The sequence below is a fragment of the Rhinoderma darwinii genome, chromosome 5, assembly GCF_050947455.1.
Source record: "Rhinoderma darwinii isolate aRhiDar2 chromosome 5, aRhiDar2.hap1, whole genome shotgun sequence".
Taxonomy (NCBI): domain Eukaryota; kingdom Metazoa; phylum Chordata; class Amphibia; order Anura; family Rhinodermatidae; genus Rhinoderma; species Rhinoderma darwinii.
The window spans coordinates 319,654,995-319,672,736 of record NC_134691.1 but is presented as its reverse complement, the minus strand read 5'-3'; the positions used below and the strand labels follow the sequence as shown (position 1 = coordinate 319,672,736).

At 41.8% G+C, this 17,742-nt stretch overlaps 1 protein-coding gene across 1 annotated transcript; it reads left to right on the top strand.

Annotated features, from left to right (window-relative positions):
• Positions 1-2,879: 2,879 nt before the first annotated feature.
• On the top strand, positions 2,880-17,453 carry MSRB2 (methionine sulfoxide reductase B2). The gene is made up of 5 exons (XM_075828728.1): positions 2,880-3,120; positions 12,657-12,763; positions 12,931-13,007; positions 15,943-16,090; positions 16,903-17,453. Exons 1-5 carry the CDS (start codon positions 3,015-3,017, stop codon positions 16,999-17,001), a joined length of 537 nt encoding a protein of 178 aa, XP_075684843.1. The 5' UTR covers positions 2,880-3,014; the 3' UTR covers positions 17,002-17,453.
• Positions 17,454-17,742: the final 289 nt, after the last annotated feature.

Below are 17,742 nucleotides of genomic sequence, written 5' to 3'. Positions count from 1 at the left end.
TCACACGGCCATTGTTTTAACAAACCTTGTGAAGGGCCCGTGAAAAAATAGTACATGTCCTGTTTTTGTCCGTTTCCACGCATCCCTCAATTATTATTATTATTATTATTATTATTTCAGTTACTTAGACTCAAGTCTATGAGGGATCTGTGAAAATGGGGTCCCTCACACGTGCGACTCCCATTCGTTCGTCTGAATAAGCCCTAAGTCTATTTTATCCTCTGCTGCCCCCAGAGGTTTTGTGCCGCTATATAATATCACATAGGGTGCCTATATGTGTCATGGCTCCAAAAAGTGCCACCGTTTGTTATATGCCCCCCCCCCATACATTAACTATGAATTGGCTGCATTGTATCTAGAATATTCTTCATTTAATAGTTTCCAAACTGTTTCTCATCACAGCTGACCCCTCATCTACAAATCTTCTATAAAAGCCTGGATGTAATAGTTTGTAAGTGCAACTCGTCCCGCACTGAACCAGATTTACAAGTTACTCAGAGACTTGTCCTGTCTCCATGGAGAGACCAACACCTCAAGTCTTGTTCTGGACACTGACTATCGTCCTTTTCATTGACGTTGTTGATATATAACTTCTCTCCTGGAATGTTTCCTGCGGCTTCCACGAAGTAACTAATAATCACCTGTCCTCAAAACGTGAGCTCGCAGTTCTTTATGCAGGTGTCTGAGATAAAATACAGTCATTGTCTTAAAACGCAATGTCCCGAAAATCTAACTCTACTGAAAACCTAAAAGTTCAGATGTGACCATGGTGAACCTCAATATCCCACTCCATTGTAAGGCCACCTTCACATTGGTGTTTTTACATGCACTTTTGATGTTTTTTTTAAATTTTATTTAGTATCATTTTGTACATACATTTTTTTTGTGTTTTTACAGTACTATAGAGAATCTCCTAAGAAAAACGCTATAAAAAATAAATAAATACCCAGAGCATGCTGCATCACTGACCTAAAAAAAAGGCACAAATAGAACAGCAGTGTATGCAGATTTTTCAATAATTTATTATAGACTTTAAAGTAACATCAGGCTGCAGCGTTTTTGTAACAGATATTGTTTCCTCCATTTGCACTGTCAGCAAAATACAGCAACTTTATTGACGGTGATAGGTGAGAATTGCATTGAGGCCCAGGATCTTCTAGTTATGCCTCTGCACCAAGCTGAACAACTTAAAGTGGTCGTCTCATCAACCTCCGATCAGCTTTTATAGCTGGGGAAGTTTAATCCATCGGCACATTTCAACTGCAGGAAAAATATTGTATAACATGACGCCATATTCAAATTAATGTGTGACCATGTAATACATGGCCATTCTGAGTCCGCCAGAGCCAGACCTTCTCTTACCTATCGGCTCTCCACTCCTTGCTTATAAAGGGGGTCCTGAATGGGATATCTATAACTCCATATGTCCTATAAGGCATATGGACAGGGGCTGTCTCATCAAAACAAGGCATTGTGTGGTTAATACAACCCCTTTTAAAAATTGTGCAATAAGAACATAATAAGGGGGAGGGAGTGTGCTCCGCTCAGGACCCCCCCCCCCCTCTATTTACCAACATGTTCCTTTTAGAATGATTTACAAATATATCAATTATTTTTACTATTCCTATGCTTTTGGGCAATTGTGGTGATAATTGCTTCGTTTTTATCGTTAATTAAAATTGAACATTCATATATAGCCATCATTCTAATTTGTGCAGTATAATTTGATGTAAATGATTGATCGGCCTACTTTTTTAAAGAGAACCTTTCACCTGTTTATACATGTGCACCGTGTAATAGGCAGGGCTGCTCAAACCTTGTCTCACTTAAAATCTATCTTGCTCTGTTATTTCGATATCGGTGCCGTTATATTTGGCGCCCGATATGTAAATAACCCCCTGAACTGTCAATGGGCATGGAGGCGTGTTACTTATCGCTGTGACACTGTCCAATCAGCTACGGACAGTGTCACAGCGGCGTGTGCTGCGTCATCTCCCTCACGAGATCATACGGTCTTGTCGTCCTTGTCTGCCGAGAGCTGAAGAGTGAGAGTGCACAGCTCTGACGATACTCCAGCCGCTATGGAACAGAAGAATTTTCATTCTTCTTCTCCTCTTCTGTTCCATGGTGGCGGCAGAGCTGTGCGTGCGTGCGTGCATGGGTGCATGGGTGCACGCTCTCCTCTCTCCAGCTCTAGTCAGACAGTGAAGGAAATACTGAGTGATCTCGCGAGATAGATCACACAGCACAAGCCGCCGTGAAACTGTCCGTAGCTGATTGGACAGTGTCACAGCAATAAATAAACACGCCCCTATGCCATTGACAGTTCAGGGGGATATTTACATATTGGGCGCCAAATATAACGGCACCGATATCTAAATAGCGTAGGAGGCTAGAATTGTTTTTTAAGTGAGACAAGGCTTGTGCGGCGCAGCCTATTACGTGGTGCACTCAGCTGCACATGCATGGGCAGGTGAAAGGTTCTCTTTAAGGTACAATGGGGCCTCGATTGAACTTGTGTTAGACAATGGCGCTACATGTACGACAATTGTAATGATATAAAAGTCTATCCAGTCCTAATTCCATAAGTCGGTTGTTTGATAATAATGTTTCTCAGCGACTCTATCCCTAAAACCTGTCAGCGCGATCTATAGGTGGTTTAGCTAGGTCTGCAACTGCATGTGACCTGCCATAGGAGTGCACTATGCTGCTATCCCACACTGCTCAATGGCGTTGTTATTACTCAGTTATATGAGCGCCTTTGGCTAGACACATTGCAGAGCCCTGTAAATAGAGATTGTACAGGAATGTAGAGTGGGGATCCTCTGTGCCCTTTAACCCACTAACTTCATACTGGGTGCCATGTGTATGACATCAGAGGGGGGAGTAACAGGAGCAGGAGCTCTGCTGATCTCACACATCTCTCTGCAGGGTGAGCCTGACACTGCAGCACTGTGCATGCTGCTTACTCAGCTCTGCTGTTTCTCTACAGCCCTTATATTTTATTCTGCAACATGGCCAGATTGCTGAGGAGCTTGAGCATCCTTGTGATGAGACAGAGAAGACTTCCACCAGTCACCCATACAGGGAGCAGGGCAAGGAGGGTGCATTCAGAGGCTGGTAAGAGGGAGATCATCTGTTCTTGCTTGATAGGCTCCTAGCATGAAATGTGTGAGTTTATGTTGTTGTTGTTTACATATAGGTTGTGTGTATAATATGTATTGAGCATTTCTGCAATCCACCTATTTTTTCTGCTGCATGTATTGCACATGATATACCCCCAATGTATATTTATCTACACAGTGTTTATGTTGTGATACCTGAGTGTCTAATGTTCTCCCAATATTATGTACATTGTAACAGAAATTGTTGTTGTTGCTGTTGTTGTGAAAACAATCTTCCTAGATAGTCATGTCTCCGGCAGAGCTGAACTGTATATACATTGGCTGGAAATTTCCACTGTCTTTGCACCATCTGTGGTCATTTCCAGGGAATTACATCCAGAAGGTTAATTAACCCAAAAGCCCTGTGGTTTTAATGAAGTAAAGTCATGGTTGAAGAGTTATCTCCTGTACTGATAGAACTGGGGGTCAATACAATGAGGTTTATAATATTACCACATATTGATGTTATTGATTCATGATCAAGAAGTCTTCACATCTACTGCCTGTATTACACAAGTCCATGACTGATGCATCTGAAATGTTGTATATCTGCTTCATAATATTCAGGGAAAGAGTGTGCATTTATGTGGGGATATAGCCTGACTTCAAGCCCTTTTACACAGGCCAATTATCGGACAAACAAGGGCAGCGATCAGCCAATGAACGAGCAAACGCTTGGCTGATTGTATCGTTTATGCAGCCGAAAATATTGTCGTTGTCGGCAGCGCATCTCCCTGTGTAAACAAGGAGACACGCTGCTGACATGATAGAAAAGTATGGGGATGAGCGATCGGAGTAACGAGAGCTCGTCCCCATACCAGCACCTTGTGAAAGGTGCAAACGAGCGCCAATCAACGAGCTGTCTCATTGATCATGTTCGTTTACACGGCTGTCATCAGGCCGTGTAAGGACCCTTACATTTTGCTGTTTGTATAGGTTCAGTTTGTTTACACAGCAGCTCAAGGACAAACTGACCATTCAGGCTTCTGGGCACTGCCTCGGGGGTTCAAACAAGCTATTTTCAGGCGTAAATGCCCCGAAAAACTGCAAAAAATGCGGGGGCTGAACGCCTCTGAACATCTGCCCATTGATTTCAATGGAATAAACGGAGTTCCGTTCCCACTGGGCGTTTTTTATGCGCCCGTTTTTAAAAACGGCCGCTTAAAAAGAACGCCTCGTAAAAAGAAGTGCATGTCCCTTATTGAGCCGTTTTTGGAGCCGTAAAACATGCCGCAAAAAGTGCAAGTTGCTTAAAGGGAATGTGTCGCTAGAAAATTATTCTTTTTTTTTTTTGTTAAACAGTCCGTGTATAAGTGATTAAACATTAATCCTAATTTTTTTAATTTTTTCACGAGTCAGGAAATATTATAAATTAGATTCTAATTTATAACATTTCCCAGTGCTGGTCACTAGATGGAGCAATTCCCAAAATTGCAGCATTGGCATGTGGTAAAGCAACCACATTGCTTTATGCTGCAAAATTTGAGAAAACTCACTCGCTCTAGTGAGCTCACAGAATCCCCCCTCCTTTATCCTGGCTAGTGCCAGGAGAAAGGAGAGGATTGAACGGTCAAACCTCCTACACTGTGTGTCGCCATTTTTTGAGCTAACACACAGTGTAGTAGGTTAACATACAGTAGTAAACACACAGTAAAACACGTACATACACAGACCTAACTTACCTGCTCCTGCCGCCGCCGCTCCCTCCGGTCCGTCCGCTCCGTCTGCTCCCTCCGCTCCAAGTGCACAAGTCCGGAAGCCGCGACCGGAAGTAGTAATCTTACTGTCCGGCCGCGGCTTCCGGTCCACAAGAAAATGGCGCCGGACGTCGCTCGGCCGAAGACCTTAAATTTGGACTGTGTGGGAGCGGCGCATGCGCCGTTCCCACACAGACGGCGTACAGCATAGTGGATGGAACGGGCCCCGTTCGTATTCTCTATGGGGTTGTATGTGCCGTATTCCATGTCTGTATGCGTCGTTAATCGACACATACAGAGATGGAAAAAAAAACGGCAGCCCCCATAGACAAGAAAAAGTGAAAAAATAAAAAAAAGTAAAACACAAACACACAAATAAATAAAAACATTTTTATTAATACACTAAAAGCAAATTGATATAAAAATATTTTTTTTCCGCCGTTTTTTGTTAAGCGTGTGAACATAGCCTTGGGGTATGTTCACATGTCATGGATTTACCATAGAAAATCCACTTCAGAGATCCGCAGCTGACACTGCTTTCTGCTGCAGATTGGCCAACGGATCAGCAAGTGGATTAGTCCCATTGTAATTCAATTGAGCTAATCCGCTGCTTGTCAGCACGGAATCCGCCGCAGTAATGAACATGCTGAAAATTTTAAAATCTGCAACGTGTTAATTTCTCTGCACTGATATGTTTTTGAGCGCGTGAATAGGGTATAAAATACCATAAATTCACAGCTCAGGTTTTTTTTTTTAAATCCAGCCGACACTTTGATCGTTTTTTACGGCCGAAACTCGGTCGTTTGCAAGAGCAGTTATTATCCAGGGGCCCAAACAGTTCTCAGTCCTCCACTGAGTTTGCTATATGGGCAAGAATGGATACAAAGATTTCTATGTAAATAAAGCATACATCATAGATGAAATTGTATAGACGAATATCTCTCTTGGGTAGACATGGCCCCTGATATTAGTATTCACAATGTACGCAGTCTACTGTATATTTGGAAGTTAGAGCACTGTATATGCAATTTACGTTTAGCATTATATACATAAGAGAGAGAACTTGTCTAGCATAGCTACATTTGTGGTGTTCCACTTCTCTTATATTATACCACTTGGTGTTATTAAAGGGTTGTACAGGATTAGAAAAACATGACTGTTCTCTCAAAAACAGTGCCACACCTATCCACAGGTTGTGTGTGGTATTGCATAATTTATTATCTTGGGGACCTCTAAATCTGTGGTATAAATTAAAGGGAAACTCCTGTAAATATAGTAGTAATAATAATACAAATAATAATAATAAAAAACAATAATTAATGTTATTATTATAGCAAACTTCCTTAGGAATAAATATTGAGCCATGCTGTTTGCTTAGCAGTGACTTGAACATGTTATCTAAAGCTGCTGCTTAGCAGCAGAGGGTGTGGTCTCTGGGTGACAACAACAGATTACAATTTTGGCAGGGACACCGCAATGGATTATTCTTGGTGAACTGTGAAAAAAATGGAACTTGGACATTGTACTAATCATTTCACACAATGTAGAATGAAGCCTGGACGTCGCCTACTGACTGGCATGCCAGCTGAAATGCCAGTATATTTTTGTACTCTCGAGGACTCGAAGTAAACTCAAACCAACACATTAAACAACATCTCCATGTACAGTAGATGTGGCTGTATCCAGACTAGGAAGACCATAGTGATATTGTTAAGTTGTTGCTCTGTCGGGTGCAGGAAGTGAGCTGAATTTCATTATTTGGTTACCAGCTTGGAACTTCCTGTCATTATAATCAGGGATACGATAGTTCACAGTACAAAAACAGGACAGAGGAGCCAAAGTCCCCCTAGCATCTGCCTAGTGAGTTTTAATAATTCGGAGGAAATGCTTTTTTCCAACGATTCCTTGGCAAGTGAACTGACCATACACGATTCTGGTATAGAAGAGAGTAGTATTTTGTTATATTCACAACCTTTATCCAAAACATGCCTGTAAAGAGTATCTCTGACTATAAACAACTTTCCAAAAATCAGTAGTACAAATGGAAAAAAGAAACTTTATAATTCATCTTGTTACAGAAAAATGCCTTTCTCCACTTACCAGACTCCTTTTCTCCTCAACACCTGCCTTCTTACCTGTTCAGATATCACTGATAAAATCTGTAGAGCAGAGAGAGAGAAGCACAGACACACAGAGACCCAGCTGCTGCTTTTAGTAAGTGTTTCACTCTCATCCGAGTGCTGGATTCACAGCTACACTGCTCCTTACTGCAGTATAATGACTTCCATGCTGCAGCTTTTGAGTATGTGTAAGGGCACATTCGCACGTGGCGGAATTGCTGTTGAATTCCGCTGTGGACAGTCCGCAGTGGAATTCTGCAGCAGCCGTTTTTTACATTTCTTTCTATACATTTTTAGGAAAGTTAGTTCAGACGTTGCAGAAAATAACTGGGCGGAAATCAGGCTGCGGTGCAGATTTTTCCCCTCCGCAGCAGCTCATTACGTTGCAGAGAAGAAGCGTAATTTCAATGCAGATTTCAGCCTTTGCAATGCAAAAACTAAAATCTGTGGCAAGTCCGCTGTGATATCTGCAACGTCTGAATTACCTGTCAAAAATGCAAATGTTGGTGCAGATTCGTTGCGTAATTGCCCCAAATCTGCACCAACATTTGCAGCAGAAAAATTCTGCCACGTCTGAACATGCCCTAAGAGATAGGGGAGCAGGATATCTTCTGAACGTTGTGTATGCGAGAAATCATAGCAGCTAATCTCCTGGTTCTTCTTGCTCCTTTCCTCCCTCCCTTCTCAATAGACTTCTATTGGCAGCTGTAATTTGATCTCTGTGAAGCTGAGAAGTAGTCTGAGTGAGTGAACAGTTAGGGCATGACCACACGTGGCGGATTTCCTCCGCAACTGTCCGCATCAATGCCGCACAGAATCTGCGTTGCAGATTCTGCTGTGGATCTGCACAAAATGTGCAGTAAATTGATGTGGACTAGCTGCTGCGGACTGCGGTAAAAGTACTTCCCTTCTCCCTATTCAGTGCAGGATAGAGAGAAGGGACAGCACTTTCCCTTGTGAAAGTCAAAGAAATTCATACTTACCGGCCGTTGTCTTGGTGACGCGTCCCTCCTTCGGCATCCAGCCCGATCTCCCTGGATGACGCGCCAGTCCGTGTGACCGCTGCAGCCTGTTATTAGCCTGTGATTGGCTGCAGCCGTCACTTAGACTGAAACGTCATCCTGGGAGGCCGGACTGGAGACAGAAGCAGGGAGTTCTCGGTAAGTATGAACTTCATTTTTATTTACAGGTTGCTGTATATTGGGATCGGTAGTCACTGTCCCGAGTGCAGAAACAGTTACTGCCGATCGCTTAACTCTTTCAGCACCCTGGACAGTGACTATTTACTGACGTCTCCTAGCAACGCTCCCGTCATTACGGGAGCCCCATTGACTTCCTCAGTCTGGCTGTAGACCTAGAAATACATAGGTCCAGCCAGAATGAAGAAATGTCAAGTTAAAAAAGCAAGACGGATCCGCAGCACACATAACATGTGCATGACAGCTGCGGACTTCATTGCGGAAATTAGAATCTCCATTGAAGTCAATGGAGAAATTCCGCCATGAGTCCGCCACTGCTCCGCAACAGACAGAGCATGCTGCGGACACCAAATTCCGCTCCGCAGCCTATGCTCCGCAGCGGAATTTTACGCCTCGTCTAAACGAACACTGCTAAATGAAAGTGTAAGTCAATGGACAAACGGCTCCGCTGCGGATTAACGCTGCGGAGTGTCCGCAGCGGAATTTAAGTGAAATTCCGCCACGTGTGAACCCAGCCTTAAAGGGGCTTTACGTATGGACATGCCACTGTGCCTTAGTAAATACTAAAAGGGCCGCACTGCTTGACCTTTTCATTCTGCTGATTGGTCAAACATTCATGGCCTATCCTAAGGACTGGTATTATATCCCTTCATTAGAATGACCTTATATGACTGTAATGGGAGAACTTTGATCCACGCTCCATGTTAATGAATATTAATGGCTTGCACATTGCTGTCATTGGTGTGTGTAAATTGGCTCTCCTGCGCTCTTTTTGTATCTCATTATCAGTCCTCTATTTCATAAAATGTTATGACAGGATGTGTGGTTTATACATAACCGTGAGCTGTAGACTGTGCCTGACCTCATCATGTTATCTGCCTCCATGCTGCAATTATACAGACACGCAGCTGAAGTGCGTCCAACAAGACGTGACCTGAAATGACTTCTGGCATTTCTTTTACCTGTACATCAGCATTCTTCATATTAAAGCTGCAGCCTGACAAACTCCAAGCACATCGCATTCCACGTGTTACAAAATATGACATTGCACTTGGAGCTGAGCTACTTATGTAATCTGAATTATTTACAATTACTTACTTTTCTTAAAGGAAATGCCCAGAATTAGAAAAAAAAGTTGTTTTTCTTCTCTCAGAAACCAAGCCACTCGTGTCCATGGGCTGTGTCTGGTGTTGCAGCACAGCCATAATGTGAACAGTGCTGAGCTGCAATACCAAACACAACCTAAAGAGAGAAGTGGTGCTGTTGTGCCCTAGAAATCTGTTCCTGAAAAAGCTCGGGGGCACCAAGTCTGACAGGAGTAACCCAGCTTTTCCATTTAAATGAACGGCACCGCAGTCTCCATGGGAAGTTCCTATATATCGTTACATAACTAGATTGATATGCTGTTGAGGAGTCCAGGACAGCTGGGTGATAACTAATATATTACAGCTGAATAAAGTTTTTAACTATTTCACATAAATTAACAAAGTGCTCTTTACGCAGATATAAGTATTTTTCCTGAATCAGACAAATATTCTAATATTTATGCAATTTGGTATAGACGTCCAATAACCGATACATAAAAAAATAAACACAGATGAACCATAACATTAAAACCACTGACAGGTGAAGTGAATAACAATAAGTATTTTGTTACAATGGCACGGTCAAGGGATGTGACATATTATATAGCAAGTGAATAGTCAGTTCTTGAAGTTGATGTGTTGGAAGCAAGAAAAATGGACAAGTGTAAGGATCTGAGCGAAGGTGACAAGGGCCAAACTGTGATGGCTGCACGACTGGGTCAGAGAATCTCCAAAACGGCCGGTCTTGTGGGGTGTTCCCGCTATGTAGTGATTAGTACCTACCAAGAGGACAACCGGTGAACCGGCAACAGAGACATGGATGCCCAAGCCTCATTGATGTGCATGGGGAGCAAAGTTCGATCCAACATAAGAGCTACTGTAGCACAAATTGCTGAAAAAGTTACTGCTGGCTATAATAGAAAATACAATGCATCACAGCTTGCTGCGTAACAGCTTACCCGTCAGAGTGCCCATGCTGAACCCTGCCCACCAACAAAAGTGTCTACAATGGACGTGTGAGCATCAGATCTGGACTATGGAGCAATGGAAGAAGGTGGCCTGGTCTGATGAATCACGTTTTCATTTGCATCATGTGGCTGGCCGGGTGTATGTGCATCGCTTACCTGGGGAAGAGATGGCACCAGGATGGATAATAGGAAGAAGGTAAGCTGGCAGTGATAGTGTGATGATCTGGGCAATGTTCTGCCCGGAAATCTTCGGGCCTGGGTTTTACTTTGACACGTATCACCTACATAATCTTTGTTGCAGATGAAGAACACCCGTTCACGGTAATGGTATTCTCTAATGGCAGGGGCCTCTTTCAGCAAGATAATGCGCCCTGACAACACTCCAAAAATTGTGAAGAAGTATCCGGCACACAAACAAATGTGGTTCAATTTTTCGGTTTTATTATATTGAATTTGATGCCATGGGCAATGTGCGTGCAACGTTTCGGTTCAAAGACCTTCGTCAGGCACTAGATCCCACTTGGCGTTTGTTTATTCTGTTGTGGAGCGCTGTAGTCAGTATGGCGGCTTGCCGCTTAGTTCTTGGCGCCAAGAACTAAGCGGCAAGCCGCCATACTGACTGCAGCGCTCCACAACAGAATAAACAAACGCCAAGTGGGATCTAGTGCCTTACGAAGGTCTTTGAACCGAAACGTTGAACGCACATTGCCCATGGCATCAAATTCAATATAATAAAACCGAAAAATTGAACCACATTTGTTTGTGTGCCGGATACTTCTTCACATGCGATTGGGTTGGGACCCTATTCGTGCACCTCCTTTAGTCTTGTGCGCTCTGAACCAATACACACTCCAAAAATTGTTCAAAAATGGTTTGCGGAACATGACAAAGGGTTCAAGGTGTTGACTTGGCCTCCAAATTCTCCAGATCTCAATACAATGGAGCATCTGTTGGATTTGCTGGAAAAGCAAGTCCGATACATGGAAGCCGCACCTCACAACTTAAGGATCTGCTGCTAACATCTTGGAGCCAGATACCACAGGAACCTTCAGAAGTCTGGTGGAGTTCATTCATTGATGGGTCAGAGCTATTTTGGTGGCACAAGAAGGATCCTACACAATATTAGGCGGGGTGTTTTAATGTTATGGCTGATCGGCGCTACAGGAAAATGTTCCAACTGTTTAAAGAGTGGAAACATTTTTTGCAATGACTTACATGGAAAGTTTCTTAGGCCAGTGGTTACCAACCTGTAGCTCTTCAGCTGTTGCAAAACTACTACTCCCAGCATGCCCTGACAGCCCATTGCTGGCATGGCACGCTGATAGATGTTGTTTTGCAACAGCTGGAGAGCCACTATTTAGGGATCACTGGATTAGATCAATAAAATAGATTTTCTTTAGTGTAATAAAATTGGATTGTTTCTATAGACTATTTGGACACATCAGTATTCAGCCAGTCATTTGCTCTCTATTGTTTGCACTTTGTAGTATTACAGGTGAAAGGTTGTACAAGTTGGTAGGATTATTCCAAAGTACATAAGATTACATGTCTATGCTTTTAGCCAAGAGGTTGTAAGGTAAATGGGTAATTTCAGTAAATAATTCTGGGAAAATTCTATCCGTGAATAATCCTGAAAAGGTGAGTCAGATGCTGGATATTTCACTCCTTGTTTCCACAGTTTCTGTGCATATTGTATATTCTGTAGATAGGTTAAGTTTTAATAGCTATTTGACTGGCAGAACAGTGTGGTCTCCTGTTCTATTCTGCCAGAGAAAAAATGGAAACCTGACGGACCCATTATAGGTCAAGGGATCCATCATATTCATGTTGGACGCTGTAAAAAACAAAACTGATGATACCAGTGTGAACAGAGCCTTACATGTGCCCTCACAATACTGTATAAGGCTAGGAAAAGTAGTAAAAATGAATTTCGACTACAGAATATTGACAGTCAGTGTCCCTGTTACAGCCACAGTGTCCTAATAAGAGTGCCAGCCGAGGTGTCCCCCATAATAGTGATAGTCGCTGTGCCCCTTGATTGAGTCACACTTGGTGCAAGGCATATTAATACTTTATTCTCTGGTGTCAAGGCGTCTGTGTTAGGCCAATCCTCTATTCAGTGGGAATGTTTGTGTCCCTATCGACTTTCATCTGACTTTCATGATGTTACTTCTGGTTTGCAGAGCAGCCAAAAACCACGGGCAAGTCTGCCAAGTTCGGTATACTTGATATCACTCAATATCAGTTGGGGATTCTTCTGTTGAACATGATTTACTCTTTTTTATGATGGGTAGATGTTTCACCTATAATTGATGTTCGTGAGACACCTGCCTGTCTATTGTAAAGATCCAACTTATGATCAGAAAATCAGCAAAATATTCGGATTGGATACAAGTGATTTCTTTTCTTACCTTGTTTTTAAGGCTTAGGGTCACTTACAAGATACGATGAGTCTGTTGTTTCCACTGACTGGCAAGAGAAACTCACCCCAGAGCAGTACTACGTGACCAGGGAGAAGGGCACAGAACTGGTGAGCAGCTTGATGTATGAGTGCGCAGAAAACATAGAAGTGATCGGTAACATAACCATCCCTGCCCAGGCAATTTCACTGATGATCGTGTCATGGAAGACGTTCTAGACTATTGACAGATTGTTACATAATGTTACGTTGTAATCACGTCATGTCTGTCTTCTTAGCCTTTCAGTGGCATCTACCTGAACCACACAGAAGAAGGAACGTATCACTGTGTATGCTGCAACACTCCACTGTTCAGGTAACATTGCCTGCTATTCCAGTGTAACGGCAAATATATATATATATGTATATATATTTATTTAATATATCTATATCTATTTCTATATATATATCACGGCAACTAGGAAAGACTGGGCACCATTGCAAACTTTTGACTGGGCCACCCTCCCCTGTAACCAACACCCCCCGCCCTACCAACAATAAACATTTATCAGTTCTGTGTGCAATGTAAAAATACAGCTCGGTGGCCAAGTGTACACCTATTAACCTTTAGTTACAGGGTTAGGAAAATTGTTACATACAGTTAAGCACTGATACTTGTTTTTTTTTTTTTTTATCACTTAAGTATGTTATTTCATAGTCATAATAGTTCTTAAAAAAAAAAAAGTGACCTAAAGCTTAAATCACCGGGACAGGAAGGACCACACCCCTGTAGATAGTGCCCCATTCTTGTAGATAATGCCACACCCCACACCCTGTAGATAGTGCCACACACAGCCCCACCTTGTAGATAATGCCCCCCAAACGAATAAAAAAAATCGTACTCACATAGCCCCGTTCACACGACAAACAGCAGCCTATGAGACGCCGAGATGGGACCCGTGCTTAGGCCGTTGTGATCCAGAGACGTCATTGCACCAGCCTGGGCTTGGATCCTGTCCCATCGCCTACGTGGCCTGTAGCCTATTGAATGGCAGAGCAAGGAGCTAGCTCTATAGTATACAATTGTACCTGCGTCCTAAGGACTTTTGGAATGTTTATGTCTATGCAGATTTCCAGGTAAAACACTAGTTTTAAATAATTATTCCAAAATGGTGCCATTTTGTGGTAAAGCCACTTTGCCAGATTGGTTTTCACCTGCATTGTGAAAGGTAATTAAAGGAAAATATATTTTTTTCAATTTTATGTCGTTACTCCCTTCTATATTTTAAAAATAGTTAAATATATGACTTATTTTATTGCACAATATGGAAACCCTTCATGTTCTGAGAAAAACAAGACCAAATACATATAGGTTGGAAGACAAATAGAACAATAATTTGCTATTAAATTAGCACATGGCTAAAACCTGAACATATGCCAGGTCAAGTAGTGGTTATACAGGATACAAAGCAGCTGTATCTGAAAAAGTAAATTTTTTATTTTAATATAATGCAATTACAAAGTTGCACCAATCACACTGATACACAGTTTTATTAAAAAATTGTTTTCAAAGGTATGTTGGTTGTAGTCAGTAAAGACCAGTTCCACGCATGAGATCATGTTGATTTAGGATCTCTTCGCTGAGTTGTACACACATCAGTCGCCCCTCGTAGTGTTTACTTAAGCCTCAGCCCTCCTATTAAGATTTATAGCCCATTGTCCTGTGCTGAGCAGAACATTGTGTGGAGGTTAAAGACTGAAATATGTCAGACATTTCAGATAAATATTAGGAGAGTATAAATAAATTATAGGGGGACATATATAGACTTAATATAAAATTATCTGTGGTGGGAAATGTGATAATCTAAACAGACTGGATGATAATCAATATGGCCTCCTTTAAAGCTCCCTCTGGAGTTTCTGAGATGCAAATCTATATCTTTATGCAGTGATGTATCCCTGACTTTCATATCACTTAAATGCGTTGTCCACTACTGAACAACTGATGACCTATCTACCGGATAGGTCATCAGTAGTATATCATCGGTGAGGGTCCGACACCCAGACCCCGCACTGCTGCCTCCGGATGTTATGGCCCATTATGCGATGTACATATAAAGTTTTTGTGGGACTCGCGAGATCACACTGTGCTGTGATTAAGTTCCACTCAAACTTTAACGAGGTGTTGGGATTGTGAATAGACATTGCGTCCTGGCTGGAGGTGATGTCTATTCACTCTGAAGACACTTCAGTAAAGATACTGTGGGAGTAAGTGACAGCACAGCGTGATCTCGCAAGATGACGCTGTGCTGAGTACAAATGGACATGAATGGAGAGAAGTGTATGACGCTGATTGGTCTGATTGGTCAGCATCATACACTTCTCTCCACAAAGCCCACTTGGTTAAAAGTTAAAAAACACCCAGTTGTCTATTAAGAAACTAATTAGCATAAATCTAAAATTGCTCATAACTTGCTCAAAAATTATCGTTTTTCAAAATAAAAACCACTGTTGTTATCTACATTACAACGCCGATCAGATTATGTCGGAGATAGGGCACTTATAATCTGGAGACAGAGACTCTTTAAGGTTAGGATCTGACAATCAACATACCAGACTGGACTGGCAGATCAGGGGCATATCTAAAAAAAATAAGCGCTGTTGGCGTGTGTGCAAAGTGGCAAACGATCAGCCGTAATTAACCAATCGTGCCATAAACGCATAGTTTCAGCTGATAACCGGCCGAAAAAATGCTACGTAACTGATCACTTTTTTGGCAGACGGGGAAATCAATTGGTTTTCATCTTATGTGTATGGCCGGCTTTAGACGGCATGGTGGTCCTGTTTCTAAAAAATGACAAGAACAGCATCATCATGGAGTTTTTGTTCTTCCTGTTTTTTTTTTGTGGGTTTCTTCCAAGTACTTTAGTTTTCTCCTTCAGGCCCAAAAATATGCTGATGGGTCAGTTGTCGTTTCATGAAGTTGACCCTAAGGTGAGTTAGGGATATTAAGTTGCGAGCTATTACAATGTATGTACAATGCCACATAGAAAAAAAGTTTATAAAATGCTTTTTTCCCCTTTTTTTTGCACTGAGCCTTTCTAGAATCCTTTCACAAAAGTCTTCTGTGTCTATTAAACGGAGCCATTATTCCTAATGCATGAAATTACTATTGCCACATTGACGAAATCTGAAGTGGTCTGCTGGATTCATTAGCGGAAGCACTGGTGTAATAAAAAAAAATCTTCTGTTAATGGATTCTCCTGTGGGACAAGGCAATTGAAGATTCTGTATGTTATGTCTTGTTGTAGCTCACAGACTAAGTATAATTCTGGGACAGGCTGGCCCTCCTTCTGGGAAGCCTATGGCACTATCGGGAAAGACCAAAGTTGCACAAATGTCTTACAGAGGCCGGATAATTCCTTAGGATGTGCAGCAACAGAAGTTATTTGCAAAGAGGTAAATCTGCCATATGTACACTTACTGTTATGGGAAGGTCACAGGGTTGGGTTATCACTATTTCGGCCAAAGTTTGTTGTTACAAATGTTTACAATTTAAAGAAATGTGTGAATCTTCAACTTTTCTTGTCTTTTTTAATATATATATATATCTTTCTAGTCGTTTTTCTCAAATAGAGGTCCACATTGCCTGCATAACCTCAGTTTTGATTAGATAACATTCTGTCTGTCTGTCTGCGGCCACCACTAGGGGGAGCTTAGGAGTTTACTGCATACAGTGTTATTATTAAGTTCAATGTATAACAGTATTCAGTAATCTCCCCCTAGTGGTGATGGCTTCAGCTGCCAGCATGTTATCTTTTCCATTCTGTGTATATTCTCTTGTAATGTTGGCCTATTTATCTGTTTAAGGGGTTGTCCCATTTGGACCCCCTTCTATTAGCCAGCGATAGTTATCTGAATTGGCACCATGTCGATACCCACAGCTTTCTCGTGATGACAGCTGATCACGAGGGGTTTCTGTGGGACCCCCAGGGATCAGCAGATCTGGTCGTTGCAGCGGGATGTCAGCTGTATACTACAGCCAGCACCCGCTGCTGATAGCACGGACACAGCCTTTGTGCCATTTACTGGACATACCATTATGTCCTATTTCAACCAGAAGACCGCAATTAGGATGTAACGATACAGTATGTCCAAATGCAAGAAAGGGTTAATGCTAAATGATATCAGCTGCATTTAACGATATTTTACTTTATGTGTTATTATAGATTTGTCACACAAATGTTTCTTTTCCATTTTTTTTCTCATAGTGTGACGCTCACCTCGGTCATGTGTTTGAAGATGGCCCCGAACCTTCTGGTCAGAGATTCTGTATCAACAGCGTTGCCCTCAGCTTCAAACCAAGTTAAATTCCAGCAGCATATTAGGGAAATTTTAAGTTTTCCGGGACTTAAATATCAATGTGCAATTCTTAGGATAGGCCATCAATATTTGTTTTGTGAGGGTGCTACCCCCAGGGGCACTCCGATCAAAAATTGATGGTCCATTCTAAGAATAAGCCATCGATATTTAAATCCCGAAAAAAAACAAAAAACATTACAAATTTATTTTTGTGTAACTTGTCTTGACATTGTTTTGATTGTATTTATGGAAACTCATAATTTTATTTCTTTTTGCTCTGTACTGTGTCTTGTGACAACCTGCATTCACTAGCATGGTAAATGTCCACATGTGCCAATTGTCCTATTCTGTAAACCACATTGAGCTACTTTGCTGAAAATTTTAGTAAAATGCTAAAATATTATGTTTTATGAAAATCAATGAGGATTTCAAAGCAATAAATACTGCAGTCTGGATCCCATTAACAGACTAGAGATTGTGATTAACTGCAGTTTGTAGCCTGACAGAAGGAAGAGAAGCCAAAGAAAATGTGTATCTCCCTACTCCTTCAGCTATAAGGCTTAAATCACACATGCAGTTTTTGGTGCAAATTTTTAAGCCAAACACAGTGATGGCTACAAAAAAGAAGAGACATATCAGTCTTTCCTTATATTTTTCCTTTTGTATTTACTCCTGGCTTTGGCAAAAAAAAACTTTATCAAAACTGCATGTGTGAATCCAGCCTTAAAGAGGCTCTGTAAAGGATCTGC

Coding starts and splice junctions, on each gene's coding strand:
- MSRB2 (XM_075828728.1), top strand. CDS start 3,015: ATGGCCAGATTGCTGAGGAGCTTGAGCATCCTTGTGATGAGACAGAGA. Junction 3,121..12,656: donor GAGGGTGCATTCAGAGGCTG/GTAAGAGGGAGA, acceptor CTTGTTTTTAAG/GCTTAGGGTCACTTACAAGA. Junction 13,008..15,942: donor TGCAACACTCCACTGTTCAG/GTAACATTGCCT, acceptor GTCTTGTTGTAG/CTCACAGACTAAGTATAATT.